This window comes from Sapajus apella, unplaced genomic scaffold (genome assembly GCF_009761245.1).
Source record: "Sapajus apella isolate SASKATOON/1434 unplaced genomic scaffold, GSC_monkey_1.0 scaffold90, whole genome shotgun sequence".
Classification (NCBI taxonomy): Eukaryota; Metazoa; Chordata; class Mammalia; order Primates; family Cebidae; genus Sapajus; species Sapajus apella.
This window is the reverse complement of record NW_022437030.1, coordinates 8,779,622-8,802,344: the sequence shown is the minus strand read 5'-3', so window position 1 is coordinate 8,802,344 and position 22,723 is coordinate 8,779,622. Positions and strand designations below refer to the sequence as shown.

Here is a 22,723-nt window from a genome sequence, read left to right as displayed (position 1 = left end):
AATCTCTAAATGGCCAAATCACTAAGCTATCCAACAAAGCAAAATAGTATTCTTGTGAATTAAAATCCACAGTCCTGTCACTTAGGCAGTAGTCCCCGCTCAGAACTCTGTATAAGGTTTTCATTATGAAACTCATGGATGCAATTAGAAAATACAGGAGACCCACATGGAACCAACCTTTAGAGCCTTAAAAACCTCGTCAAAATTTTCAGAATGCTATAATAACATTTCTCTCACTACCTGCCACTGTAACTCAAACCAGGACTGTCCTGTGAATGATGTTATGAGCTGCCTCCCAGATATAATTTCCTTGGGCTTTTCATGTGCAAAGTGATTTCACAGTGAGGGCTTTTGACCCCTATGTCTCTCCCCTAGACCCCAAGTAGCAACTCTTAGCTTTCACAAAACATTTTCTTTAAGGAGGTGTGGGGCTCTATCAGCTACGGTCAGGTCAGCTCCTTTTGTCAGGATGTGGAAAGATATTCAATTTGGCAGAGGTCAGCATTAAAAGGAGTATAAAAAAAAAAAAAAAATGAGAGCAGGTGATGCCCCTCTGGCCGGCCAGGGTGGTTACATATTTCAAGTTCCCAGAATCTAGAGTTGTTTTCTATCATGATTTTAAGGGCTAAATCTGACAGCCTAGGTTTATATACTCAATTTGTAAAACACCAAGGTTTATGTTATGGGTGATGGACCTTTGTGTCTGGACTCTCTAGACTAGAAATTCAAAATTAAAGGAAAGGGCAAATCTCAAGTTCCAAAGCTACATTTTGAATGACTTACCTCAACTTCTACCTTTGTGAAGAGCTGGCAGAAAGTAAGCATACAAAGCTGAATGCTGAAGAGAAAAAAGAAAGGGCTATCTTTATACAATAATGCAAGCATCATCTTATATTATTCAACAATCATTTCTTTATACACAAATACCCCCACATCACACTTCATATATATTTTGCATTTATAAATGCTACGCTGCAGCAATAACACTTTTTGGGCCTAGACAACTATTCTTCTTTTTCTTCTTCTTCTTTTTTTTGAGACAGGGTCTTACTCTGTCACCCAGGCTGGAGTGCAGTGGCATAATCACAGCTCACTGCAGCCTCAACCTCCTGGACTCAGGTGATTCTCCCACCTCAGTCTCCCAAGTAGCTGGGACTACAAGTGTAAGCCACTGTGCCTGGCTTAGACAAGTATTCTTGACAATTTTTATTCGAAAGTTAAATCACCAAATGAATACTAAATATATATTTGAGCGAGAGCCTCAGCTCAACAGACTAAACCACAAATTTGAAGTTTCCTTGACAACACAGACTCAAAGGCCCAAGTCCCTAGAGAAACTACCCAAGGCCATATTTTAAGGTATGTAAATGTGTGTATAAGAAAACTCCTAGGTAGATTATTACATTTCTTAACTGTTTTTGACATTAAAAAAAAAATCAATGGGCCTTTCCTTAAAAGCAGAAGCTTTATCAAAGTTGTCCCAGTTATTTACAAATGTTTTAGTTATGAGGAAATCTGAAAAGTGTCAAATTTCATTGTAAAGGCAGGCAAAGACTGTCTTTAAAGTGATTAAGCAACCCTCTCAAAGATAATGTTTGAAATAGTTGTTCCTACTTGTAGCTCTCCAATACATATTCAGATTCTCTGGGTAAGATTTCTACGGGATTTTTAATTTAGCCTCATTAGACAACTGACCCAGAAATCAGGCAGAGTGGATTAGACTAGACATTGAAGAAAAGAACCAACCAATCTCTTTTCACTGTTGAGAAATTAAAATATAATTTTTTCTGTAAAAAATACCTGAGGGGACTTATTTAAGGAATTTAGGACCTTAATAATGTAGTTAAAAGAAATAATTTAGAAAGTAGATTTATCACTTTCATAATTAATTATAAATTGTTAATGTGTTAGTTTGCAAATCTTCCATCTGAAAGGAAAAAATTGACTTTACTATCTTTAAAGTCAATCCACACTATCCACTGTAAATTCTTTCAATTATTTAAATAGAGCTGTGGAATTCAAGTATTTGAATAGATGCATATTCTGTTCTGAAAATTCTGCATACTGTAAAACATATAAAACCACACACAAAATCTGAATTAACCTGTCTCGTTCACCCTACAGACAGACTGAATATTTCTTAACTCATACAAAACTTCTCTAAGTTTATTCTGAGTCACCTTTCCCTTGGGATATTTGTTTTGGTATAAAACCCATTTCTTAGAATCTGTGTCTGGAGTAGGACTTTGAGCAAGGGTCACTGAGAAAACTGACTTAGAAGTAATAGAGACAGTGCTAACAATAATATTAAGTGGATGAGAAGACAAAAGTGGAAGTGAGATTTGCAATAGACAGACAGGTGCAATGTAGCATTCAAACAAAACAAAGCTGCGCCTTCTAAAGATTTTGTGTTTGTTTAAAAGTCCCAAAAAATCTTTGACTCTCAAAATATTTTTTTCTCTCTTTCATTCCTGAATTCTCTCCCCTAATTTCCTTTTCCTTTTCTCACATACTTCTCAGTTGAGAAGCCTAGATTAACTAAACCCATCTATTATGTTGTCTCTCTGCAGTTCCTCTTCTAGAAAAGCTTTCTCCTATTTAATCCCCACATTAACCTGGACTGCTGTGCAATCAAAAAAAAAAAAATTCCTATTGACCACATAATGGACCCAAGTCACTATCACTGTTAGGAACTTAACCTATAAAGGCCCAGAGGAAGGCACACCTCAGGAAGCTGAAGTATGCTACGCATCCATTGTTAAGTCACTTCATTTTCCCAAATACTTTCATACTACCTGTTTCTCCTAATTCTCCCATGTATAAAAGCAATCAGGAATTCAAAACCGTAGTGCCATGAAACATGTATTTTAGTCAAATGAATAAACTGATTTTCCTGGTAAGTGAAAGATAATATGCTGTTTAGATATCCTCTACAATTTATATTATTTTTGGTGTGATTTGCTTATCTTCAATTATCAAGGACTGAAGCACAACAAGAATATAAATGTTTCACATGTATTAATATTTATTCTACTGGCCCATCAGTTACCTATTCTGATTTACATTTATTATTTCAAAGCAATTTACATATACAAAAAATGAAGAAATTATGCAGTAGTAAATTTTGATTTCAGAAGTTGGCTGGATTATGAGGAAGGTATCTAAAAATGCCTACAATGTATGAAGGCAATTGATGATTTCCTTCAATATTTCTAAGTGATTGTCACCTATCCATCAACAATGTCATCTGAGCTTTGTGCTTAACAATATGAAAACTGGGTAAGCCCCTAGGGGAAGTCTGCAAATCTAGGTGCTTCATATGGTTCTCGCCAAAATTTAAACAGGTTCAGACTTGTTCAGAGAGAACTAAACAAAAGATCTTGAGAGAAACCAAGTTTCTACATGCTCTGTTCTTTTTAAAGGCCTACTTCACATCAGCTTGCTTAATAATGAAACTATATTCCTCTCCTCTCTTAAGTGCTTATAGAAACTGCTGATTCCAATGCTTTTCAAATCCAAGAGCAGAACTGAAATCTTGGTTAGCTATTTTTTCAACTCATATCAGACACTTCATAGCTATTTCAGGCCATATGACTAAATGTTTCTGAATGGCTTAAACCAACACAGTAAGAATGGAGACACTAGGTAATGCCAAATCGGCAACGGAACTAAAACTACAAAATTAAAGCTAACTATGACGCAAACTAGGTCACTTACGAACTAGCAGACAAACACTTGAGATCCACTTGAATAGGGCAGATAACTAGAATTTTGCATACAGGAGACACCAGGGGTTAGTGGTCAAAATAGTGATGCTTTCTACAGAGACTTATCAGTAATAAGATTTAAGGCTCTGATCAGAAATTTTTACATTTTTAAAGATAACAATATTTTTAAAATTACATTTTTAAAAAAATGAATAAGTGATCTTTCTTTTTCTTCACTAAAATAAAATTTATAGAAACTAATAATAGACCTAAGTGACTTACAATGTATATCCTTGCCATGTCCAGGTCACAGTATCCTATAATAAAGAAATTATTTTAGCTGTTAGTCTGGAGGAAAAATAGCAAATAAAGATCTTATTTTAATATAAGGATTCATGTATTTATTTTCTGAAATTAAAAGCAAAATGTTGAGAAGTAAAATAAATATATTAATGGATTACATATCTACATAGCAAAGATCTTCCTAATGTCACCAACTTTTTATGAAATGACATGTTCTGAATTTTTAAAAAACTATTGTACATGCTTAGCCACTTTTCTTCTAATATGAAAATATCTGGATAATTAATTTGCTTTAAAAAAACCCAGAATACATCAGTTTTCAAAAAAAAACATGCTTATTTGGGAGAAATGAAAGAATTTGAACATACGATAAACTCAAACCTATGGGCAGAAGTACAATGAATAAAAGTTTGATAGGTCTTAATTCTTTCTTTAGACATAGATGTCCAAGGTAGAAAAACCAGCCTCTATATAGAAATTGATTTCATCAATAACTCTTAATCTTAAATAGTAGAGACAATTAATAGTTATATCCTGGCTTTTTATATAAATTCTCTAGTAAAGAAAGTTTCTCTTAGAACCAAAACATTCCCTCAAAAGTCTTTCTTTAGGAAAATCATGGTACAATCATTATCTAGAGGACAACAATGTAACTCAACTGGAGCAGAAGAGACTACTTCCTGAGACGACTCTGGACTTATATAAGATGTTAAGTTAGGCCAGGCATGGTGGCTCATGCCTGTAATCCCAGGACTTTGAGAGGGCAAGGAGGGTCAATCACTTGAGGTCAGGAGTTCAAGACCAGCCTGGCCAACAGGTTGAACCCCTGTCTCCATTAAATATTCGAAAATTAGCAAGACCTGGTGGAGCATGCCTGTATTTGCAGCTACTCAGGAGGCTGAGACAGGAGAGAGAATAACTTGAACCCAGGAGGCGGAGGTTGCAGTGAGCCAAGATCACGCCATTGTACTCCAGTCTGGGTGACAGAGCAAGGCTCTGTCTCAAAAAATAAAAAAAAGTTAAGTTCTTCTCAGATATTTTCTTATTTAGTTAATCTACTTGCTACCAAGGCTCACACAATTAGTAAGTACTGAGCCAGTAATGAAAGACCAAGCCTCTCATATTGATCCTGCTATTTCAATACTTCTTCACTAGCAATGACCACTGAATCAGGAAAAGTTTCCTTCTAGAGTTAACGAAAATCACAAATTTTCACTGCTCATTCTAATGAGACCCTAATCTTGGAATTAATCACACCAACATGGTGACAACAGAGTAGAGGCTAAGGAAATATCTTCCTGAAGTTCAGTAATAGAAAAATAATATTTAATATTGGTATCAATGGATATGTGCCTATCTTGCAAATTTTTGAAAACTAGATGTGGTGAGCAGAATGAGCTCGCCCATTGGCTTCCACCATTTATCTGTTCACAATCTTATTTATATATTAAAAGGGGCTCCAGAGTATCTGTGCTATTAGGAATATTGATATTTTTCCTGTAGTAAAATACTATGCTTACCAGCTTGTTTGGGTATCTGAGGAGGATTGGCTGCACTGGAACTCCTGGAATGAAGGCTCCTGCAACCACATTTAAATTTCATAATGTGTTTTTATGTGAATAAAAGTTTTATGATAAAGAAAAATTAGTAAATAGTATAAACAGACTAAATATTTTAAGAGTATGTATAACAGAAATCATTTGCTAAATGTTGGTAAATTCCTAGTGCTTACCAAATGAGAGATTTTTTGAATTAAGAACTACTGAGGGAAAATATTAAATGCTGTGCCTATGCCATTTAAATTATTTGCTTATTCATTATTTATTCACTTTTTTCATTTTCTAAGTGTTAATATACAACAGAATTTTTAAAAATTATTATACTTGAAGTTCTCAGATACATGTGCAGAACGTGCAGGTTTGTTACATTGGTATATACGTGCCATGGGGGTTTGCTGCAGCCATCAACCCGTCATCTACATTAGGTATTTCTTCTAATGCTATCCCTCCCCTAGCGCCCTACCCTCCAACAGGCCCCAGAATGTGATGTTCCCTTCCCTGTGTCCATGTGTTCTCATTGTTCAACTGCCATTTATAAGTGAGAACATATGGTGTTCAGTTTTCTGTATCTGTGTTAGTTTGCTGAGAATGATAGTTTCCAGCTTCATCCATGTTCCTGCAAAGGACATGAACTCATCCTTTTTTATGGCTCCATAGTTATTTCATGGTGCCATGGTGTATATGAGCCACATTTTCTTTATCTAGTCTTTCATTGATGGGCATTTGGGTTGGTTCTGAGTCTTTGCTGTTATGAACCGTGCTGCAATAAACATACATGTACGTGTGTCTTTATAGTAGAATGATTTATATCCTTTGGGTATATACCCAGTAATGGGATTGCTGGGTCAATTGGCATTTCTGGTTCTAGATCTTTGAGGAATCACCACACTGTCTTCCATAATGGTTGAACTAATTTACACTCCCATCAACAGTGCAAAAGTGTTCCTATTTCTCCACATCCTCTCCAGCATCTGTTGTTTCCTGACTTTTTAATGATCACCATTCTTACTGGAATGAGATGGTATCTCATTGTGGTTTTTATTTGCATTTCTCTAATGACCAGTGATGACGAGCCTTTTTTCATATGTTCGTTGACCACATAAATGTCTTCTTTTGAGAAGTGTCTGTTTATATCCTTAGCCCACTTTTTGATGGGGTTGTTTTCTTCTTGAAAATTTGTTTAAGTTTCTTGTAGATTCTGGATATTAACCCTTTGTCAGATGGATAGATTGCAAAAATTTTCTCCTATTCTCAACAGAATTTTAAGGAATGCTAAAATCATGACAAAGAAAAATAAGAAAATCTACATAAAACTAAACGCTTGAAGCAAGAACTACCACACTCACTAGAAGTGAGTCATAACTTTGCTGCTGAGCATTCTAGCAGCTAATACAAAAACATTTTAAAGTATTACAAATTATAAAGAAAGCTGCATTCACTGACTTCTAATGTTAAAAAAGAAGTGAATCTTAGAAGGTATCTGAAGACATTATAATGAAATAGGTTTTCTACTTGATGCCATAGAGCCTCTCGTGTCTGTGAGGGTTCCCAAATGCATTCACAGCCACACATCTCGAGCGCACATGCATGGAGTGGACACTACAAGGGGAAAGGAATTGTGACACCAAAAGAGAAAGCAAAGGAGTAAATTCTGTGGATCCACAATGTTAAAAACTTGCTATCAGAAAAGAAAAAAATGCTCAGAGCAAGCTAAAGAGTTATTTTGTATATTTCTATAAACTCATTTGAGAAATCTTCCATATTACTTTGTTAGAATACATAATTTAATTTTTCTCACCTGGTTTAAAAGTAATCAAACAGGAACGATTAGTACAAGTACCTTCTGGGAAAACTAGTATCTTGGGAAAAAAGGAATAGATTTAATATTTCAATCTAATTAATAAATTACCTCTTTACTTGCTTTCTTATGACTGCACAAACAGCTGCCAATGATTAAAAAACAAAAATAAAATAAAAGGCTAACACTTGATTCTAATGAATGCTACCATCAGATAATTCAATTTTCTTATTAAAAAAATATTGTCTGACTATTAAGATAATTGGAAAATGGATTTAAGCTTTGAATAAAGAATATATTTAACAAATATCTCATAATGATAATACTAATGATCTGAATAAACTTAAAAGAAGATGTAGTATGTAATTCATGGTCAAATTGTGCATTAGGCTACATTAAATTCTTTCTTCTGCTATATATCCTTAACCAAATAATTTCCTACTTTGTTTCAGCTTCCCAGTAAATAATATTTACTTCCACAACATGTAGTTCAGATATGTCTTGAGGACAAAGGGAAAAAAAGAAATGTGTACAATGTGTTTTATGTTTACTTGAATTAGTTGGCATATGGAATACAACTTAATATCTTTTTTTCTTTTTCAGGCAGTGTTTTTAGCTTTTAACATCCTTCTTCATGTTTTCAAGGTAAAAGATATGCAGTATGTTAGTTTCCTCCATTAACTAAGTAAAGTAGCAACTTAGTTTTCTTGCACCCTTAAAATTTGGCCATGAATAAATTGCTAAGTGCCTAAAATAAAATAAATTCCTGCAATCACAGCAGTTAGCAAAGGATTCTATGAAAATTAGATAAGGAAAACATTTATTGGGCTACATTGCCACAATAAGAGGTTAAAATAAAAATTATGAATAGGTATAATCCCATTCTCCAATTTAAAAGTAGGTTTCCTATGACAATGGGATACAATATCAAATATACTTTATTCAGTGAAAATTTAACAACTAAACTACTAAAAATTAATGGGTATACAGTGAATCATAAAATCTCAGAGCTGGAAGGGCCATTCAAAGTCACCTAGCACCTCTAAGGTTTAAATTCTTTCTACAATATCCCCCCCAAGTGGTTGTTCAGCCAATGCCTGAAAACTGTAGAAAAGGATGCCACATCAGACCATTTTACTTCTGGACAGAAAGTTCTTTAAGATGAGCAAAATGAGCTGAAATTTATTTATTTGTTATCTCCCACACTTACTAGTCCTAGATATATTCTTTGGATCCATAGAGAAAAATCAAACTCTACTCCAAATGCCACCTATCTTCTTTTTAATCATTCCTTACATGCCTTGGTTTCTAAAACCACCTCTTTGGTCACATACTTCCTCTTGGACTTTAACATCTTCATGTCATCATGTATGGCTAGATCACTGCAGGACTATTAGTCTGCTAGAGATGAGTTGTTTACAACTGGGCAAAGATAAAGTGGTTCCTATTAGAATCACTCTTGGCTTATTTTGCAGTAAATGTTACTCCTTCCTTGCTTTCAAAAGGGATTCCAGGGAAGTGAATGGTGAGATGGTAAAGTATGAAAAAACGTTCTACAGGTGATTTTGATATGCCCCTTGAACTGAAAAGCACTATCTAAATAAATTTCAGTAGAAATCAAAGATCTTAATCACTTACCCACCACAATATTGGGTATAACTGAGCTTGTATAATTAAGATTTTTAAAGAAAATAGGAGATACTTTAGTATAATGGTCATAGATACTAAGGTATCTATCTCCTATCTCATCTTTAAAGTGGCAATTAAATTCAGAGTTAGAGAATCACTTTTTATAACACAAAGAGAAAACTGGTTCAAAGAGTTTAGAGAATAAAAAAGAATGATAAATTTAATACCACCGAGCATCCATGGGAAAGAAGACTTCTTAATACTTGCTACTATATTTACTCTGCACCCATTATGCTAAAGATACCTAGTATAGGTGTCCACGGATATTGCTATCTGTGTATCCAAATGACTAAGTCTACATACATACAATGAATAAACTCTCAATATATTTAAATTAACATCCACCATGTTTTACCTGGGGCCATTCTCCTCCTGATGTTGCTCGCTTTACTATTTCATTTATTGTGTTTTTTCGGGAATCTGGATCTACACGAGACACCAATACTGGTTGCACAGCCCGTAACAGTCCTTTAAAACAAATAAAAAGTCACAGGCATGCCATTTTTTGGCTAAAGCAACCACAGCAATAATTCTGGATATATAACACATTGTATGGAAAATTAAAATGAGAGTAAACGAAGAGAGCAATTAAAAAACGAATTTATTAGAACTTAGCTTCTGATTTCAAAAGAAGTGGATATTTACAACTAAAAATATTTCATTAATTTAACAGGAGTAAGCAGCAAAAATATGAAAAGAAGCAAATGTAATTTTCCCCCTAAAGGTCTTCTTCCTCAATTGACATTAACGTTAGAGGATGCTACAAGATTATTGTTTTATTTTAGGAATACCTTGAAAACTGATTATTTGAATTCATAGTACACATAAGTAGGGGTAACCATTTCTCGTGATACTGCAATTTTCAGCACAACAGTTTTTTTTTTAATAGCTTCCTGGTACATGAAAAATCAACCTCAATTTACCAAAAATCTATTGCTACACAATTTTTCAGGAAAAAGCTATATTACACAGAGCATGGTAGTTACGTTAAAAAAACAAACAAACAAAGTGTCTTAGCTGAATGACAAAGCTGCAAGAACTACTATTACTTCTCCAGAGCACCAAGGCAACATGAGGCAACTTTCACACTCACTCTCTCATGTGATGTTTGCAATAACCTTGGGACAACAGGGAGTAGTTACTTGGAGACAATTCCTGAGGGAGAGACCAAAGCATCTGGTGGGAAAAACATTTCACTTGTGCCATTATTTTTTTATGGCAGGAAGTACTTATTGTTCCACATCATAATTTTCAGAGAGCTACACATAGGTCCCTCATGGAGATTTGGAGGGCAATATGAAGAAAACAGTGAGGAGGAATGACTTACTGCATTTAGCAGCCTAATATCCTGAAGATAAATTCATGAAACAACACATAACCTGTGTTTTCAGATTCTCTCAAATCAAACATGGGTTAAATTCTCTTAAATCAAGCATGGGTAGTATCTGAAAACCAGTCTTTCTGGCTATATATAAGAACAGAAAGACATAATGGTATAGTAATAAAAAGTTTTAAAGGGTTATGAGCCTATAAAAGGGAAGTCTCTAATCTTTTTTCATAAATATACTATTTCTGTGTAGTACCTTATTACAATAAAGTAAATAGGTTTGCAATGTTTTATTTTAAACTTTTAAAAAAGTTTACATATCAATAAACTATATATTTTATTTTAAAGCATGAGCATGAAAATATTTTATCTATGTTACAAGTACTTACTGCCAATCAGAGGGACTTGTGCATTCTCATTTCGAGATACCATAGAAGGTAACCCAGCTACAATACAGGCAATTCCATCAAAGAATGTTGAATGAGGGGCAGCAACAAAGACTGGTGCTTCCAAAGGACTTGCGACCTTTCCTTTTACAGCAACTATAAATCCCATTGAAAAGAACATAGCACGACCCAGAAACTTCAAAGCTGTTTGAGTAATTTTCCTGTGAAAATATTAAAAAGACACAATTAGCTTTGTTAATTAAAGCTAGCAGCAGGGCTTTACTCTAAAATACAATAAGAAAACCAACATACATCAGAGTGTTTCATATTAAAAATACAAGCTGAGGAGAATAATAGCTAACATTTACATGACACTCTTTCTGCCAGATGCCAGGCACTATTCTAAATGCTTTATACGTATATTTAATCCTCAGCCTAATCTTTTGAAGTAGGTATTTTAAAATTATTTTTACAGATGAGAAAACCGAGGCACAGAGAAGTAATTTGCCCAAGGACATGTGGCTAATAAACGGCTCCATCATTCTGAGACTATAAAGTGTTAAAAATGAATTTTCAAAACAATGAATTTTCAACAAACATCCCCTACTGAGATGTCCAAATATGTATTGTCCTTCAAAGTAGTTATCTTGGAAATCCACATTTGCTGTAATGAAGATGCTATGATCTCCTAAAACACTTTTGGAACTCTCACACTGAAGCTGTCTTCAGAATTATTTTAGGAATTTTTTAAAAAGTAAGTCTTGTTATCTGTATTGTTACAGTTTTAGATCTCATCAAGAATCATCCGAAGTTAGTTCACCATCTCACTTCCCTGGAATGAGATGCACTTGAGCAATCCAGAAACTACTTTTTTAAAGAACATTTTAAAAAAGATTGTGCCATTAACTCATCAAACTGTGCCAGGAACTGTGCTGGACACACAAGACAAATAAGATCCAGTTGGGCAGGGAAACAAAAATGTTTTCCCAGAAGTGCAAACGTAGAAGGGATATCTCAGTATGTGAATAAGCATATAGATTTTTATCAAAAAATAAACTATGTACATCATCCCAGAGGTATTTAATGAGAGTTTTTTTGTTTTTGTTTTTTTATAGACCTTGTCTTGCTCTATTGTCCAGGCTGGAGTGCAGTGGCGCAATCTTGGCTCACTGCAACCTCTGCCTCCCCAGTTCAAGCAATTCTCCTGCCTCAGACTCCTGAGTAGCTGGGATTACAGGCACCTCCCACCAGGCCTAATTTTTGTATTTTTAGTAGAGACGGGGTTTCACCATGTTGGCCAGGCTGGTCTCAAACTCCTGACCTCAAGTGATCCACCCACCTTAGCTTTTAAAAATAGGATTCTCATCTAATTATCTCCACATTTTTGTAATAATATAGTGAGAAGCCATTGGCAACTAGCTCTGAGGAAGTTTCTGTGACTTTTATTTCACAAGAAGTTATATAAAGAAAATCAAAATACTTTTCCAAAGGGCATAGGAACTGTACCTCCCTTTCTTCACCTTTAGTTTAGAGAAGAGATTTCTACTCATGTAATGATACAAAGTGTACCCCTTTATCAAATTTCCACACCTCTTATTTTTTATCTATAGTGATATAGCTTCTGATAACTATTATTTATCCCATATTCGGAGTCATTAAACACTCCTATTTAACATGTTTAAAAAATGGCTGTAAGTCTGGTCCCACATAATATCTTCAACATAACCTGTTTGAGAGGAGAAAGAGATACTAGTTTAACGGACAAAAGTAAAACTTTCTTTTCTAACATTTATTATATCTATTGCCTGGATTCTTAGACCTATTCCTTTTATCATCCTAGGTTTTTATAAGCCACTGACATTAAAAACCAAAGAGGTAATCTGAAAAGAACTGGTGAGTCATAAAAAACATTCCTTCAAGTGTTGTTTTATACTATACAGCCTTGAGTTATAAAACAAAGGAGCATGGTTTACAAGAACTGAGATTTCTCTGGGGCATTACAGCATTGGATTCATTTCCACTTCAAACCAGCCTTGTGTTTGATATTGACATTTGTTCACCAGAACATGAACTGAACAGCAAGCTACATATTTCTTTAAAAGTTTCTAGAATAGTATTTCTCAAAATTTTCGGAGGATGTATTCACATTTGAGATTTGGATACAAAAATATTCTTGCATATAAAAGAAATTGCCAACAATTTCAAAGAGTTTGACAATGCACTAAAACCTATCTACAGATTTGAAATTCACATGGAATCCATGGAGTCCAAATAAGAGGCTGCACTTTCAAGGCATACAGATCACAACAATTTGGTTCTGTCCAATAAAAATAAACTTTTACCAGTAGTTTATTAATTCATGATCAGTTTCTCTTCTATTACCATCTTAATTAGATAATGCCTGAAAAGTAGTTTCATTCTGCCTCATGCTAATGTTTAAAACAACTAGACTACATTGGTTAATAATTAAATTGTTATTCTATTACAATAGAAATTACTATTAATTAATAAAAATAATATAATTAATCCACTTATGCCACTACAAAAAGCTGTAGAGGGAGAAAAGCAAATGTGAAAACTGAGGAAGAGAAAAAGAGGTATTTTTTAGCTTTAATAGTCTCAAGTGTAATAATAGTTGGGTATCTTTCCGAATTATGGATGTATCACATGTGGCAATAACTCAGAAAACAAAATATTTTAACATTAGGAAATTACATCTTTTAGAAGATTATCATAATGTAGTTGGCATTTGGGTAGTAATTTCTACATATTTTATATGAGAAATAAAAATAAATTATTATTTATTATTGAGTAGGTAGCAGTTAGATAAAGCTATTGATCACTGACTAAATTATTACAAACTCTTCGTATATTGATATATCTTAATTTAATATTATGTCCTAATATGTTAGACATAATTATTTCTTACCTCCTCCAACCAGTTACTGGGTGGGTCTGCTTTTCAGGACAGCATACTGTTGAAATTGCAGCAAATGGCCATGCAAGTAATAAAATTAACACAACCAATAAGGCACGAATTGGAAGCAGGATAATACCAAGAAGGAAAATCTGAAAGTCAAAGTTGGTAAAAATAGATGAATGGACATTATTTTAATTCATAACTATCAAACAGAAACATGTAACAGGAAAGTTTTATGGTATTCATGCGTTCAGTCAAGGATCAATTGTCTACTACCCTGTACCAGACAAGGATTCAAGCATAAAGAAAAATAACAAATTATATCTAACTTCACAAAGCCTACTGTGTAGCAAGAGAAACGCTGAAGAAAAACCGTAAGACAAGTGATCTGTATATCCATGAAAGTGAATAGAGAATGCTGGGGGAACAAAGAAAAGGTGTATAGGATTTAGCAGCCAGGGAAAGCTTCCTGGAGGAGCTATAACTTGAACCGTCTTGCAAGATAAGCAGGAGCTAGCAAGGTAAGAAGGGGCAATTGCTTTTTGAGAGCTTTAGGTAGAAGAGTGAAGATATCAGAGTGTGAAGAAGTAAATGCATTGTTTTATATACCTGCCAGAACTTTATAACTAATAACAATCAAAACAGATGAGAAAATAAAAATAAATAATAAGAAGAAATGAAAAGTGAATAAGTAAGAACAGCAAATAATACATGGATGCTTACTATGTGATGTACCAGGCATTCTAAGCATGTGGCATGTAGTAAGCTATTTAGTTTTTACAACCTTAAGTTTCAAGTTTTACATACCAGAAAGGAGTAGCACAGAAGGAGTTAAATTGCTTAAGATCACAAGTGGTAAAACCAGGATTTGAACCTAGTTTCGTTATAAAGTCTTTGCTCTTAATTCTTTCATTGTACTGCCTTTTGAGTGAAATAGACTGTGCTTATGTATATAGTACATTGTCGTTTTTTCTATAAGCCAATTATATTACTCAAATAGCATTCTTTTTCTGTCTCTACTGGTGCTTATATGATTCTGAGGCCATCAAATAATTTATAAAAAAATGCCAAAAATATTCTAATTATTTGGCCTCTAGAATACTAAATAGTAACACAAGGAAATGTACAGATCTAAAGTATACAATTCAATGAGCTTTGATAAATATATACTTGTGTAACCACCACCACAATTAACACATAAAACAAATTTACCACTCTGAGAAAGTCACCTTGTGCCTCTTCTAGTCAAACCCTATGTTCTTACGCAACCAATGCTAGATTTTTATTGCCATAATTTAGTTTTATCTGTTCATAAACATCACATAAATGGAATCATATATCATGCATTCTTCCACTTAATATTTTTAATATGTTGTTTCATACATTAGTAATTCATTCTTCATAATTGCGGAGTATTATTCCACTATGTAACTATATGACACTTTGTTTATTGATTCTCCCACTGATGAACATTTGGGTTGTTTCCAGTTGTGGGCTATTATAAATACAGCCACTACGAACATTCTTGTACAAGCCTTTCTGTGAATATGTTTTCATTTCCCTTTGGTAAACACCTAGGAGTTGAAATGCTGGTTCATAGATGTTGTTTAACTTTATAATAACCCACCAGTTTTCTAAAGTTGCATCATATAAAAGTATCAGTAGAAATGTATGAGAATTTCAGCTGCTGTACATCCTTTCCAGCATTTGGTGTTGGTAGACTAAAAAAAAAAAAAAAACAAAACTTTATGGTCAGGCATGGTGGCTCATGCCTGTAATCTCAGCACTTTGAGAGGCCAAGGTGGGCAGATCATGAGGTCAGGAGTTCGAGACCAGCCTGGCCAACATGGTGAAACCCTGTCTCTACTAAAAATACAAAGAAATTAGCCGGACGTGGTGGTAGGCACCTGTAATCCCAGCTACTCGGGAGGATGAGGCAGGAGAATCGCTTGAATCCAGGACGCAGAGGTTGCAGTGAGCTGAGATTATGCCATTGCACAAGACTCCATCTCAAAAACAAAATGAAACAACAACAAAACAACTTTATTAAGGTATAATGTGCATAAAAGAAAATACACCTATTTGAAGTTCATAGATTATGAGTTTCTCAAATGCATACCCCTATGCAATGACCACCACAATCAAGTGGTGGTCATTTTTCCATCATCCCAAAAAGTTTTCTTTTGCCCTTTGCAATTAATGTACCCTCCCCAAACCTAAGCAACCACTGATAGGCTTTCTTTCACTATAGTTTTACTTGCTCTAGATTTTCATATAAGTAAAATCACATAGTATTTTCCTTTTTTTTTTTTTTTTTTTTTGAGATGGAGTCTCGCTCTGTCGCCAGGCTAGAGAGTGCAGTGGCGCTATCTCGGCTCACTGCAACCTCTGCCTCCTGGGTTCAAGCAATTCTTCTGCCTCAGCCTCCCTAGTAACTGGTACTACAGGCGCACATCACCACGCCCAGCTAATTTTTTGTATTTTTAGTAGAGACGGGGGTTTCACCATGTTGGCCAGGATGGTCTCGATCTCTTGACTCATGATCTGCCTGCCTTAGCCTCCCAAAGTGCTGGGATTACAGGCGTGAGTCACTGTGCCTGACAGCATTTACCCTTTTATATCTGGCTTGATTACTTCATATTTTTGAGAGTCAGCCATATTGTCATATGTATCAGTATTTACTCTTTTTAATCAGAGAATACTATTCCATTGTATGAATATATCACAATCTATTTACTTGTTCAAGGACATTTGGCCCATTATAATTTTTCAACCGTTATTGTTCATATGAACATTAATGTTCAAATCTCTGTGTGACCATACATTTTCATTTTGCTGTAAATAAAATTATTGGGTCATAGGGCATGCTTAACTTTATTTAATACTACAAAACTGTTTCCCAAAGTGGCTTCACCAGTTTACATCCCTAGCAAGGTATGAGAGTTCCTGCTGCTCCACATCCTTACCCACATATTGTATGGTCAGTTTTTTATTTTTTAATGTGAGCCATTAAAGTGGGTATAAAATGATATCTCATGTGGCTTTAATCTATTTTTCATGAACTATGGTGTTGAACACATTTTTCATATGCTTATTGGTCATTTATTTAACTTCTTATATTAGTGTCTGTTCAAGTCTTTGGCCCATTTTTACTGGGTTGTTAGTCTCTTTCTTATCAATTTGTAAGAGCTCTGTATAAATGTATACAAGCCCTTTGTCAATATATGCACTGAAAATATTTTCACTCATTCTGTGGCTTGCTTTCTCATTTTCTTAATGTCATTTTTTTTATTAAAGTAATTTTAATTATGATGAAGCTTAATTTACCAATTTGTATTTTATGTTTAATTCTTTTCTGTTTCCTTCTGAAAAAATCTTTACCTCACGGTCCTGAAAATATTCTATATTTTTTTCTTCTAGAAGCTGTATGGTTTTGAGTTATACATTTCAATCTATGGTCAATCTTCAATGACTTTTTGTGTGTGTGGTGTGCAGTATGGAGCAAAGTTCATTTTTAAGCATAAATTTATCCAGTTGTTGCAGCACCAAAAGACCTGACATTCCTCAATGAATTTTCTTGGCAATTTTGCAAAAACTCAATTGGATATTTAAGTATGGATTCTCTTTCTGTTGCATTGATCTGTTCATCTATACTTCTGTCAATACTTCACTATCTTATTTACTACAGCTTTGAAGTAAGTCTTGAAATCAGGTAGTGTGAGACCAACAACACTTTCTTCTTCGTCATTTTTCTGAAGGCTATTTTAGATACTTCACATTTCCAAATAAGTTTTAGAATTGTCAGTTTCCACACATACACAAAAGCCTGTTAGAATTTTTACTGAGATTTCAAAATGAATCTACAGATCAGTTTGGAGGAAATTGCCATCCTAATAATATTGATTCTTCCAATTCATAAACATGGTATATCTCTCCATTTATGTAAGTCTTCATTAATTTCTCACAGTAATATTTTGTAGTTTTCAGTGTAGTGGTCTTACATGGTTTTTTCCTAAGTATTTAATGTCATTTTATTGCTGTTATAAATTACTTGATTTAATTTTGTAATTATTTGCTCCTCTAGTATATAAATGTAAAATTGATTTTAAGTTTTCATATGGTATCCTATGACCTAGCCAGGTTCACTTATTAGTCTTAGTGGTTAGTTGTTCTGTTGATTCCTTAGGAAGTTCTTCATATACAGTCTATATCATTTGTGAATAGGACAGTTATACTTTTCCCATTCTAATCCATATGTCTTTTACTCCTTTTTCTTACCTTATTGCACTGACTAGGATCCCTAAAATAATGTCAAACAGAAGTGGTGAACAAGGTATTTGTCTTGTTCCAAACGTTTGGGGAAATAGATTCAATATTTTACCACCATGGTATTAATTGTAGGTGTTTTGTAGATGCTCTGTAACTGATGGAGAAAGTTCCCTTTTATCCCTATTTTATCATGAAATTTTCTTATCATCAGTGGGTATTGAATTTTATCATGTAAGTTAATGAAATTTCTTCATCTATTGAGATGATCACATGCATTTTATCATGTTTTGCTTATATGGTGAATTACATTGAAATTTGAATCTTACATGTTAAATCAACCTTATATTCCTGAGATATGATAAACTTGGAAGTAATACACAGTATCATCCTTTTTATACAATGCCATATTTGACCTGCTAATATTTTGTTAGGAGTTCTTACGTTTATGAGCATGAGGAATATTGATCTATAATTTTCTTTTCTTATAATGTCTTTTCAGATTAGATATCAAGGTAATGATAGCCCTATCAAAGTAATTAGGTAGTATTCCACACTTCTCTACTTTCTGAAAAACCTTGTGTGAGTGATTTTATTATATTCTTAAAAGTTTGACAAAATTTACTAGTGAAATAATCTTGGTGAAAAGTTTTCTTTAAATGTATATTTGTGTATACAAAATAAATTCAAATTCCTTCATAGATAAAGGTCTATCCATATTTTCTAGTTCTTGTGTCCATTTTTGACACACTGGATTTTTGTCCATTTCATGTACATTTTAAATTTACTGGCATAAAGTTATTAATAATGTTCCATTATTAGCCATCTAACCATAATGACATATGCTCTTTCGTTCTTGATACTGGTAATTTGTATTTTCTTTCTTGTTTTCTTATCAGTCTTGGTAAGTATTTATCAATTCCATTAAAAGGATTTATCAATTCCATTAGTCTATTCTATTAATCTATTAACAAATGTTTCATTTTAATTTTCTATGTGGTTTTCTATTTCCCTGATTATTGCTCTCATCTTTATTATTCCTTTCTTTGATTTACTTTGTGTTTAATTTTCTCTTCCAGCTTCTGAAGGTGAGAACTTAAATCATTAATCTTAAGTCTTTCTTCTTTTCTATGTGTTTAACTGTATTGGTTTAGTTGCAAGCACTGCTTTAACTGCATCCCACAATTTTGATATGTTGTCTTTTGTTTACATTTAGTTTAAAACATTTTGTAATTTCACCTATAATATGTTTTTGACCCAGGGACCATTTTAAAGTATATAGCTTGATTTCTAAATATGCCCATTTTTATCGGATGTATTTGTTATTGATTTCTAACATAATTCATTGTGGTCAGAGAATATGCTGTGTAATATTTCAAACTTTTGAAATTTATTGAGTTGTTTTTATGATCCAGCATTTGGTCTATGTTGATAAGCACTCAATGTGTACTTGAAGCTATATTCTGGTATTATTGGATGTAGTGTTCCATAAATTTCAATTCAGTCAAAGTGGTTACCAATGTTCAAATCTTCTGTGTTATTAATCTTTGGTTTGACTCTTCTGTCAATTACCAAGAAAGGGGTGTTTCTATCCTCAATTATGTTTTATCTATTTCTTTGTTTAGTTCTCTCAATTTTAGCTTCATGTTTTCAGAGTTCTGACATTAGGTACATAAACATTAAGTGCTGCTAAGTTTTCCCACTGACCTTTTTATTTTAAGAAATGTCCCTCTTTATATGTGGTGTTATGACATGTCTTGAAGTCTACTTTATCTGATATTAGTACGTATCAGCTTCCTACACTTATTATTTCCATGTTATATTTTCTTATCTTTTTATTTACATTTATAGTGCATGTATTGTAAATTAATGTATAGCTGAGTCTTTTTTGTCCAGTCTGAAGATCTTTGCCTTTACGTTAGAATGTTAATGTATACCAAATTTAATTATTGATGTATTTGGATATAAATCTACTGTTTTGCTGTTTTTCTATATATCCCATCAGTTCCCATCAGTTTTATGTTTCTGTTTCTCTTTTCTGTTTTCTCGAGTTCATGAAATTTTTCTTTAGTGATCCATTTAAATTTCTTTAATGGCTCCTTAGCTGTATCTTCTTGTACTTTTAGTCAGCAGTTGGTCTGAAGATTACCATGTGTGCTTAGCGTAAGACAATCTACTCTGAGTTAACGCTATACCACTTCACAGAAAGTGTAAGAAAAGCAGTACAATTCCATCCTATCCACCATTCTTTCAGTATTGTTATATGTTTTACCTCTACATATATGTAAACCCAGGAAAATAATAATTTTTGCATTAAATGGTTACATTTTCTAACTCTTTGGTGAAATTAATATAAAGAAAAAAGTTTGATATTGTTATTTCCGTATTTACCATTTCCAGTGTTCTTCATTCTTTCCTGTATATCTAAGTCTCAATCTGGTGTTATTTTCCTATAACTCAAGAAACTTTCTTCACCATTTCTTGAATGCAGGCCTGACCACAAATTCCCTCCATTCTCACTTATCTGAAAATGCCTTCATTTTCCCTTCATTTCAGAATAATATTTTAATTGGATATAGAATTCTGGGTTGATACTTGGGTTGGGTTATCTTTTTATTGGTGCATTCTAAGAGTTCTTTATATATTTTGAACACTCTACTCTTACTAAATGTATAATTTGCATATATTTTCTTCCATTCAGTAAGTTATCTTTTCAATTTCATGGTAGTGTACTTTGAATCACAAAATGTTTTATTTTGATGAAGTACCCTTTACCCATTCTTTCTTTGGTTGCTAGTACTTTTGTTGTATGTCTAGAAAACCACTGCCTAATCCAAGGTCAGTAAGATTGACACTTACGTTCTCTTCTAAGAGTTTTATGGCTTTAAGTCTTATATTCAGTATTTTGATTCACTTTGAGTTAATTTTTGTGTATGCTGTGACACATGTCAATCCAATTGTCCCAGACCATTTGTTGCAAAAACTAGTCACTCCCTTTTATCGTCTTGGCAATCCTGTGGAAAATCAATGGCCACAGATGTATGAACTTACTTCAGTACTGTCAATTCTATTTCATTGATCTATATGTCTGTCTTGTTACTGGTACAACACAGTCTTGATTACTGTAGCTTCATAGTAGGTTTTAAAATTGAGAAATGTGAGTTCTCCAATTTTGTTTTTATTTTTCAAGATTCTTTTGGTTGTTTGTAGTCCCTTGCATTTCCGTATGAATTTTTAAATTAGCTTGTCAATTTCTGCAAATAAATAAAGAAGCCAGCTGATATTTTGATAAGGATTATATTAATCTGTAGATCAGTTTGGGGAGTATCATTATCTTAACAATTTAAGTCTTCCAAATCTATGAATACAGAATACAATGGTATTTTGTAGTTTTCAGTGTAGAATTCTTCTGTTGCTAAAGTATTACACTCCTTTTGATGCTGTTAAATTGAACTGTTTTTTAAATTTCATTTTCAGATTGTTGTTTGTGAAAAAACATACCATGATTTTTTCATATTGATCTTGTATCCTGTCATCTTGCTGAACTTCTGTATCAGCTCCAAGTGTTTTTGTGCATTCCTTAGGATTTTCTATGTTTAAAAAATCATGTCATCTTGATAGTTTTACTTCTTCCTTTCCAATATAGATGTCTTTTCTTTTTCTTGCATAATTGCCCTTGTTAGAACCTACACTACAATGTTGAATACAAGTAATGAGAGTAGGCATCACTGTCTTGTTCCTGATCTTAGAAGAAAACTTCTTGGTGTTTCACTATTAAGTATAATGTTAGCTGTTTTTCACAGATGCCCTTTATAAGGCTGAGGAAATTCCTTTCCATTCTTAGTTTATTGAGTAGCTTTTACCATGAATGGGAGTCAAATCATTTTTCTCTGTCTGTTAAAATGATCTTGTGCCTTTTATTCAATAAATATGGTGCTCATATTAATTTTTCTACATTCAACCAGAATTACATTTTTAGGATAAATCCCACTTTGCCACGGTATAATCCCTTTTATTAGTTGCTGGATTCAGTTTGCTAGCATTTTATTGAGGATTTTTGCACATATATTCACAATAAATCTTGGTCTATAGTTTTCTTTTATTGTGATGTCCTTTTTTGGTTTTGGTATCAGAGTAGGCCTGGACTCACAGAATAAGTTGGGGAGTATCCCCTCTTATTTTTTGGAAGGACTTGTGAAGGATTGGTATTAATTCTTCTTTAACCCTTTGGTAGAGTTCACCAGTGAAGCCATCTGGTCCTCAACTTTTCTCTGTGGGATGTTTTTAATAACTAGTTAATCCCTTTATTTTATTACAGATCTATTTGATTTTTTACTTACTCTTGAATCAGTTTTGGTATTTTGTGTCTTTCTAGAAATTGGTCATTTCAACTAAGTTATTTAATTTGTTAGCATGCAATTGTTCGTATAATTCTTATAATCCTTTTTATTTTGGAAAGATCAGTAATATTGTTCTCTCTTAATTTGAGTCTTCTTTCATTTTTTTCTTGGCTAGTGTAGACAAATATTTGTCAAATTTTTTTCAGAGTACCAACTTTTGATGGTGGTGTTTTTCTCTATTGTTTTATTATTACTTTGGAATCATTGGTTATTTAGAAGTAATTTATTTCAATGTATATTTTTGTGAATTTCCAACATTTTTTTCTGTTATTGATTTCTAATTTCAATACACTGTGGTCAGAGTACATACTTTGTATTATTTTAACCACTTTATATTTATTGAGACTTGTTTTATGGCCTAACATATG

The 22,723-nt window shown here is 33.3% G+C and overlaps 1 protein-coding gene across 1 annotated transcript in view; it reads right to left on the bottom strand.

Moving 5' to 3' along the window:
* LPCAT2 (lysophosphatidylcholine acyltransferase 2) overlaps positions 1–22,723 on the bottom strand; it is a 79,584-nt gene that overhangs the window by 48,721 nt on the left and 8,140 nt on the right. The window contains exons 2-8 of the mRNA XM_032255749.1: positions 13,699–13,838; positions 10,773–10,990; positions 9,412–9,524; positions 7,368–7,428; positions 5,531–5,589; positions 3,990–4,024; positions 784–838 (exon numbers count right to left, since the gene is read on the bottom strand). Coding sequence (XP_032111640.1) covers positions 784–838; positions 3,990–4,024; positions 5,531–5,589; positions 7,368–7,428; positions 9,412–9,524; positions 10,773–10,990; positions 13,699–13,838 — 681 coding nt within the window. The remainder of the gene's footprint in view (positions 1–783; positions 839–3,989; positions 4,025–5,530; positions 5,590–7,367; positions 7,429–9,411; positions 9,525–10,772; positions 10,991–13,698; positions 13,839–22,723) is intronic.